The sequence below is a fragment of the Protopterus annectens genome, chromosome 11.part0, assembly GCF_019279795.1.
Source record: "Protopterus annectens isolate FY-2018-M chromosome 11.part0, PAN1.0, whole genome shotgun sequence".
NCBI classification, from domain to species: domain Eukaryota; kingdom Metazoa; phylum Chordata; order Ceratodontiformes; family Protopteridae; genus Protopterus; species Protopterus annectens.
In genome coordinates this window covers 1212381305-1212390750 of record NC_056745.1, presented here as the reverse complement: position 1 = coordinate 1212390750, position 9446 = coordinate 1212381305, and the positions used below count along the sequence as shown (strand labels likewise).

The following is a 9446-nucleotide window of genomic DNA, read 5'->3' as shown; positions in this document are numbered from 1 at the left end:
CTCATTCAATTGTGAAAAATCTTGCAATGCTCTACCAGTTTCTTATCTACTCACACTGTATATATTGTACATTTGTATTTTCAACCAAAAGGGGTAATATCCTCTTATTGTATACTAACTGCTGTAGAGTCTAAAATCTGTGTGCTACTACTCTGTAATGTTATGCTTTTGTAAATTTTTCTTCTCTCTCTAAACTTATGGAGCTTTTCTCCCCAGGACTCCACTGAAAACAGACACTGGTCCATTCAGACAATCCTGGCAAACAAATGTTAAATAAATAAAATACAATAAAGATGCCACTGCTGAAAGCACAAATACTTTGACTTCAGTGTCATGTGTGGAAATACAAGACACTGAGAGTCCACAAAATCTACCCGTTTTATACCAGGACCACCAGCAGAAACCAGTGGCAGATAGCTATGCTCATGACCTTGTTGACTAATATATTGTTTCTGAAAACTTTGAGAGAAGACTTCTATCAGAAAATATAAAACACATCCTCAGGGTTTTTCAAGCCTCAAAAAAATACATGTCAGTGGTACATGATATTTCAGCCCTGAGCTGTATAACAGGGAAAGAAGCAGTGATGAAGGTATTCCCCATGACTGGATAGTTCCTTTTGATGGTGAGTTGATTATGTTCTGTGTACCTAGTAAACTCTACTGTAGTCTACCTCATGTTCTTGCTACATCAGGCTTTAATGACTGGAAGAATGCAGCAGCAAGGTCGCATGAACATGAAAAATTCAACTGATCACTATAAATGTGTCTTCAAATTCAAAAGGAAAGTGCACATCAAAGATGGATAGACTGCACCCTTATGGAAGAAGTTGATCACAAACAAAAATACAGAAAATGTTTTAAAATAGACTGTTGCAGTGGTCAAGTTCCTTGCCAACTATTTTTTCCACTTAGAAAGACTAATGAGTTGCTTGGTTTCACACAAAATAGAAATTTTCTTGGAGGGCTAGAAAGTACAGTTGTGTACACTTACCATAAATGTAGATGTTTGAGTGTATTCAATGTTGCAGTCATTACATTTGAGGTAATCTGCTGGCAGGTTGCCCTCAGTCGGCCTGATTAACAAAGTCTTGGGTCCTGCGTCGGTTGCTGTCCCTTTTTCCATGACGTCGGGTCATCAGGGGTATAAAAACATGCAACCGACGCCATTACATCAGTTTTTCTTGCCCCAGATGTCAGGTGCCCCCCAAATGGGGAGCAAAATATATATATATATATGTATGTATATAATTTAAAACACAAAAAATACACCTCCAAAGAAAAGCAAATACACCGAAAAGTCTTTTAAGCACAGTAAAAGAGAGGAGAGGTATAGTAAGAGAAAAACAGGGGGCTGGAGGGTGGGTAACCAGGACTGCAACAGTGAATACACTCGAACATCTACATTTATGGTAAGTGTACACGACTGTACTATGTTCTTCGTGTTTCAATGTTGCAGTCATTTCATTTGGGTAGATTCCCAAAGCTATGGTTGGGAGGATGGATTTATACAGCATTAGGAGCAGCTATAAGGCCCTGCAGGACAGCAGTGGCAAAGCCAGCTCTGGATTTAGAGAAGAGAGGTAAATGGTAATGTTTGGTGAATGTATGAACTGAGTTCCAGGTAGCAGCTTCTAGAATGTCTCTGGTAGGAACCCCTCTGAGAAAGGCTGCAGAGGTAGATGCAGCCCTGGTGGAATGAGATCTGATCCCCTTGGGGATAGGTTTACCATGGTGAATATAGCAGAAACGAATGCAATGGTTTATTCATTTGGAAATAGTCTGCTTTGAAATAGCCTTTCCCTCAGCCCCTGCAGCAAATGCCACCAACAGTTGTTCAGATTTTCTTAGAGATTTTGTCCTGTTTAAGTGGAATCTAAGTTGTCTGTGTACATCCAATGAATGCAGAATCCGCTCACCCTTGTTCTGTGGATTGGGAAAGAAAGTTGGCAGATGAATGGTCTGATTAAGAGCCACACTGGATACCACCTTAGGCATGAAAGATGGATTGGTCCTGAGAGTCACCCTGTCCGTATGAAAAATAATGAAAGGCTCCACTGCCATAAGAGCCTGTAATTCTGAAATCCTTTTAGGTGAAGTGACTGCTAAAAGGAAAGCCGTTTTCCAGGAGAGAAATTTTAGGTCTGCAGTAGCAGCTAGCTCAAAAGGAGGGACAGTGAGTTTTTCCAAAACAAAATTGAGGTCCCATGCAGGTGTTGGTTCTCTCCTGGGAAGTCTTAAATTTTTGGCCCCTCTGAGATGCTGCTTTAGCAGAGGATGAGAGAAGAGAGGAGGTTCTGTAATGAGATGAAATGGCAGAGGCAATGATTTTTATGGAAGAAAAAGACAGGTCCTTGTGAAGCATCACAGTTAACTATTGCATCAGTAATGAGCAAGAAAAGGTTTTCCCAATGGGGTACTTAGCTTTTAGTTGAAGACTTTGGTTCTGAAACACGAAAACGAAAATTTCAGGGGTCGGCCGACCGGTACTTTCGAACTGCTTCTGCTTCGGGCACCGCGCGGTAAGAAAGACTGATGTAATGGCGTTGGCTGCATGTTTTATACCCCTGACAACCTAACATATTGGAAGATGGGACAGCAACCGACGCAGGACCCAAGCCTTTGTTAATCAGGCCGACTGAGGGCAACCTGCCAGCAGATTACCCCAAATGTAATGACTGCAACAGTGAAACATGAAGAACATCTTACCTCTCAGTCTGATCCTTTTCATGAGGAACAAGTTAAGAAGTTTACAAAGCTAACGGGAGACAGGGTTGTAGACACAACAATGCAGGAAATCAAAAAGGCCAAAGATTTTGCTCTTGTTGTGGACTCAACACCAGATCTCAGACACACTGACCAGTTGGCAATATGTTAAGAAAGAAGGACCCTACTCCCTCTCATATAGTAGAACACCCTGAAAGGACAGTTTGCCAATACTATCTGAGAGAAATATTGACACAACTGCTGAGGCCAAAGCTACAATGCCAGCAACACATCTGGTAAATACCATGGCCTAAGGGCTAGACTCCGTGCAATCAATTCACTAAGTACATACAGTGTTCAGCACAATCACTAAATCTAGTAGAAAAGTGCTGCAGAATCTTGTGAAAAGCAATATCTTTTTTTAATCTTTTGGAAAATGTTTCATGTTTTTTTCCATCTTCAATTCACAGGTGGGAAATTCTGAACCACTAATGTAAAGTTCCCGAAAATCTTTCTGTAAAATAGCTGTCTTCAGCAAGTTGGGCTGCTGATGCAACAGAAGCATTAAGGAGAGATTTCATTTATATCACTGAAGCACTCAAGTATGCAACATGAAGCTAAAGTTCTGGCAGACTAAGTAAATACTTTCAAAAATGTCATTTTCGTTGTTGTGTGGGGAAATATACTGGACAGACTGAATGCAACAAGCAAGAATTTGCAAAATGTGAAAATATCTTTATGAAGTGATAACCCTTTACAGGTCACTAACTTAATACATTCAAAAAATAAGAAATTAATTTAATTTCTATGAAAGCTAAGCCAATGACCTAACTCCAAACCATAATGATGCAGCTGAAGGAAGATGTATAAAGAGACCAGAATTACTCCATGGCGTTTAAAAAGCCAAAGCATAGATTTCTCTGCAAGAGACAAATTCAGTGTAATCCAGGGTTGCCAGATTTCCAGCACCCCAGGTAGGGACAAAAAAAAGTAAGTGAAGACAAAAAAAAAAAAAAAAAAAAAAAAGGTCTTCGGCAACTACTTTTTAGTGTATCTAAGTGCAAATTATATAAATAACTTCCATTATGCCTATTTACTGAAGGAAAGTTACTACAAGCTGCCCTTTTGTGGCAAAGTTAAAAATCATTTCTGTATCTCTGGACTATAAGCCTGGAGGAAGGGGCAGGTACTATAGCATCTTATATTATGTTCTCCTGTAAATTACTGCATTAGCTCAATTTTTAATATACAGACATATATTTAATAAACACTTTAGAATCTAAATATCCTACAGCCCTAGGTCTTTCAAGAAAATATGTCATGTAATTTATTCAGGCACTATCAGTCACAGCAGATTTTCAGCAGCACATACTTCTCTGGTACCAATTCACAGATGTTGCTTTTGTTGCACATTTTTCTCATGTGAAGGAAAGCAGATAACCAAACTTTTGTTGCTAACAAACTCCAAAATGAATGCCAGAAATGGCTAAACATACTTCATCCAAAGAAACTGTCCCTCCTCCCTAGTCCCTACTCTTTTCAGCATTCTTTTACATATCTTAAAAACTTATAAATGCAAGCTTATGTTTTATTCCCCATCAGGCCTACCAGCCCTTTTCCCCCTCTTCCTCAAGCTTTCTCTCTGTGTTACAGTCTTACAGAGCAAAGTGTACATCTAATTCAATCATACAGCTTTGAAGCCAAGGCTTCTCTCGCACTCATTCAGCTGCCCTGAAAATTCATTTTCAGGATGTAAACAAATTCCCACCCTCCCCCTCAAAAAAAGAAAATAAAATTATCATAACTTGATGAATAACAAAGGCATAAGTAAAGTAGTCTGCTACAAAACAGATTTCTTAAAAGTATTCAGTTTTTCATTATTACTGCAAACTTTCTCACCCATTACAGCATTCTTCCCTGAATTAGTTTTATATCCAATCTGTAAACTCCACACTGGTACTCGCACAAAGTTTCAAATTAGTTTCAGACTCAGAGGTAATAAACTGATCGACATCTACAAAAAAAAAAAGGTCTTTAATGCGGAACAGAGTTCCACATTACAGAACTGAGCTCACTCGCTCTGCACTAAACACGGAGCTTCTCGTGTTTAATGCATTGCAGTTCCGCATTAAACACGAGAAGCTCCGTGTTTAGCGATTTTTGATTGGCCCATATACCGGCATATGGGCCAATCATCGTAACACGGAGCTTCTCGTGTTTAATGCGGAACACAAGAAGCTCCGTGTTTAGCACATTTTGATTGGCCCGTATGCCAGGTATACAGGACAATCAAAAATAAAAAAAAAAAAACAAAGCGGAGGCTGGCCGGGATTTAAACCGGCAGGGCGGGACTCGGGATCAGGCTGCTGATCTCGGGACAGTCCCGCCCAAATAGGGACGTCTGGCAACCCTGGTGTAATCACAGACAGTTTAGCTGTGGAATTAAAAAAAAAAAAAAAAAAAAAAAAAAAACTGAAGCCAGTCCTATACTTCACAGTCAATTTAGAATGTTAACTTAAGATCACCAATTACCATAAATGAGTTATGCAGCTGTGCAGTTTACAAAATACACAGAAGACTGTTTTAACAGAATTATTGCAGTTTTCTTTATTAAACCACAGATTTGCATAGACAGCCCAAATTCAATAAGACCCTATACTGTTGGCCATGACCTCCAGGAAACCTTCCCTAATGTTAAAACTGTGATGCATACATTCCTGTGAATGCCTATTGCCAGTGGAGTGAGACCCTTTTCCTATTTAAAGAGTGAAGAAAATAAAAGAAAAATATCTATGGGCCAAGAAGAGCTATCAGTATCATCTTTGTTAGCAATGGAATCAGCCTTAGTCTGATAGCTGATGTCTAATGATCTTGTGAATGCTGTCTGTTAAACTGTAAACTTTACAGTTAAAACAACTGGAAGTTTTAATCACCAAGTTAAATATAATGTTGTTTAAATCGTTGGTGCAGCCTTTAACTAATAGACATTTATGCTTATACTGAGTTTCTTTCTACAATGTAATACTTAAATTCATTCCATATGTGAAGGAAAACTCAGGGAAAAGTGGTAATAGCATCGATGTTCTGGAGTAATACTGAACTGAAATATATAAGGATTCCTCATGAGGAACAGAAAAATGTAATCTACATATTGCATAAACTTTCTGCACCCATTTGAGAGACTGATCAGACTATAGCTAGAAAAAGCTAAGTAAAGCCTTCAGGTGTACACTGGGTCACTGTACTTTCTATATCTGATGCAGGATAGAAAATTTTGCAACATAATTAAAGTTGTGTTCAGTATTGCACCTTATAATGTTAATGGTGACCATAAATATAATTTGCAAACATAGGCGGAGTCATCATTTCTTCTAATTTATTATTCACGGTTTACATACAGACAGCTGTAGCGTTGTTGCCTCACAGCAAGAGGTTCTCCCTTTCAATTCTCGGCTGGAGTGCGGGGAGTGCCTTCTGTGTGGAGTCTGCATGTCCTCCCCGCAGTTGGGTGGGCGTTCGAAAGACATGCGTAAAAGGGCATGCCTTCGTTGCAGGTTGGACGTCGAGCTGGCACCTCGGCGTTCGTGAAAATCGACTGCCAATCATTAGCGGACCGGAGTTCCGCTGTGGCGACCCCTAACCGGGAAAAGCCAAAAGACAACATTATTTTTATTTGGTAGGTTTAGCTATTAGCGTTGCCGCCTCACAGCAAGAGGCTCTCCAGTTCGATTCTCAACTGGGGTGCCTTCTGTGCGGAGTCTGCATGTCCTCCCTGTGGTTGCGTGGGTTTCCTCCGGGTGCTCCGGTTTTCTCCCACATCCCAAAGACATGCAGTAGGTGGATTGGACACTCTAAATTGGCCCTAGGTGTGAGTGTGCGTGTGTGTGTGCCTTCTGTGGAAGGTTTGGCGCCGGGCTGGCAACTCGACACGTAAAACTCCAGTGCCAATCATGAGCGGACAGATGATCCACTGTGGCGAGCCCTAACCGGGAAAAGCCGAAAGAAGAAGAAGAATTTCAGTTTTTGTGTTCAGCATTGCCAGTTATCTCTTGGTATATTTAAAATGTCAAATTTTACAGAAAGACTAATATTTTGTGTGTTCAGTACTGCCAGTTATTTACGTTTTTTTTTCTTGTTTACAATGTGAAAATTTGCAAAAAGAATATGCCATAATGTACATTTAAACCTAACAGTGATTCTCTGCAATATGCTCCATTTGCTACTGACCTGACAGAAACATAATACAGAGAGGTCCAAACACCTTTTTTTCCCATACTTGAGGTAGACGGGCAGAAAATTACCTGGAAAATGAACTGCTAAGTGAGATGTGTAGACAAGCACTGAGTTGTTTTCCAACATTAACTGGCTAGTTCACTTCACTTGGTTCTCAAGGTTATGCATTACACTGAGTCCCTCTAACCTTTGCATAGCCACTCATTAGTACATCACTGTGTACAACTTGACTATGAATCCCAGTACATGCATTTTTTAGTTCAGGGGTTTGCCAGATGCACTTTAAATGTCAGTCTCAAGGAAAATGGAAGTTTACTGCTGCTTACATTAAATCGTTTTGAAGTGTCAGTGGTTTTTTAAGGGGGGGGCTGTTAGCAAATGGCTTTCAATACTGTGCTGTGAAGCTTGAAATAAAGTTTTACATTCAAATCTTTGTGATCACTGTAAATGTAAAGACAGGTATGAACAGTGTTTTATGGTAAGTGGAGTCAGTCAAGTAGTAAGATATTGGTATGGCTGGAGGCCCCAGTCCATTGTCCTGCCTAGGGTACCATTTGACCATGAGCTGGCTCTGGGCTGCACCCTACATCTGTGGGAGTGGCTTACACTATCTGTATGGATGAAAGTGTGTGCACCTGCTAATTAGATGACCCTTAGGAAAATCATTCCGCACAAACCTCTGAAATAGTTTTCATGAGTACCAGATGAGGGAATCATGGGAACTGACTGCATGGTGAACAAACAAGTTGCAAATAATATCTGTTGCACTGTATACTACCTGGCAGTTGATGTGGCTGAAGCCCTTCCAATTTGACTTGCTCAGTGCCATGTGGAAAAGGTATAGCCTTGATAGAGAAGTGGGTGAGCCTAATGTCTCCCACAACCTCAGAGAATTGTCTCATTTCATAGAATGCCCACATACTGATGTGTTTCTATATTGTCCATAGGAGCCAAACATGCTTCTCTACATGCTACATCATCACATCAAAGATCTGTTGTAGGATTTATAAAGCTGATGGCTGTTAAACTCCATTTCTGTCCCATGTCACACATTGAAAAGTCCACATAACAAGGATGGTAAATGCTACAGACCTTAGTGCTCACTGGGATAAACAATCCATGCACCCCCCCCAACTCAAGTCCATGTGAGAACAGTAAATGACTAGTCTCCCATGTAGTGTCTCTGTCTACACAGCAATGGTTTATTATGCTCCATCGTGAAGACAATGGTTAAGTTAGCTGCTGGTGGAAGCATCTACAACACCAGGGCAATGATAAACAACAACACTCTCACTAGCTCCAAGTGCGGTTACAAACATGTGCTACTCAGCTACTACCTATTCCACTCCTAGCATTTACTGCAGAAGGTAATTCAGTTCACAAAAAAAATCCTGATGTTTGGAATAGCTGATCACTGTGGCTCATCAAGCTAGACTTACGCACTTCTAAATCACTCTACCATGTCTGATTTTGATATTTGCATACACAACAGTTTTCATTAAGAAAACTTAATTTTCATATCATTATGCACTCACTGACATGCAACATATACCATGGTATTTTCCCAGTAAAAAGACTACATTTAAATTTGTCTCTAAATTGCATCCTCCATGTTTGCTGCCACTCTGCATTATTTTGCATAAAGTATTTTACTAACTGTTTCGAAGTTCCACCTGTTCTCTGCATCTTTAATAATTGAACATTCGAATGCTACTACACTACAGACTTTTCTAAATAAATACATTCGCACAGAAAACAAACAAATAAATAAATAAATAAATAAATAAAGGGAATGAAAAATTACCTGGCTTTATGGACAAACATCATCCAATTACATTCATTTTCATCTGTCGTTACAATAACAAACTCCAGTTCACCATTATTATAGACCTGCAACACAGCAGCAGAAGATAACATGAAATAAGGAGCAATGATTCTGTTCAGTGATTACAAATAAAACAATATTTTGATATTTCAGAGTGTACAATGTGTATAGAAAGAACACCACACAAATATCTTCAGTAGTAACACACCACCATATTTCATTTATCAGAAAATTCCTCAACACTAAAGCTGTATCTTCTGGAAAAAAACAATGGGTTACATTATACAACTATATTTATTTACACACACACACTGCAACTGCTTTAAAAATCAGTGTGTTTGTTTCACTGATTCCAGAGCCCTTGACTAGACAACTTAAGTTGTGAAGATCCCCAATTCATCAATATGGTTTTGAAAGGGATTCCTATCCAACAATGGAGATCAAAGAAAAGTTATCAGTAAGAATTACAACCATATCACAGGGATAAATACTGATCAATAAAAACACACTCGACAAGTTTGGGAAACCCTCAAAAATCGCGATACACTAAGTCAAGCAATTTTAGTGTATTCATAAGAGGATTCTGGCCAGTGCAGCCATTCTGCAACAGAAAACTGATGGTGCCAACTGGTGAGTTGTTAGGCTTCACAATAAACGTAACAGCTAGAATGTGAACTGAATAA

General features: G+C 39.5%; 1 protein-coding gene across 4 annotated transcripts in view; it reads right to left on the bottom strand.

The window, feature by feature from the left end:
* PRDM4 (PR/SET domain 4) overlaps nucleotides 1–9446 on the bottom strand; it is a 780070-nt gene that overhangs the window by 408726 nt on the left and 361898 nt on the right. For all 4 annotated transcript variants that reach the window (XM_044088574.1, XM_044088573.1, XM_044088575.1 and 1 more), the window contains one exon: nucleotides 8743–8828. In XM_044088574.1, coding sequence (XP_043944509.1) covers nucleotides 8743–8828 — 86 coding nt within the window. The remainder of the gene's footprint in view (nucleotides 1–8742; nucleotides 8829–9446) is intronic.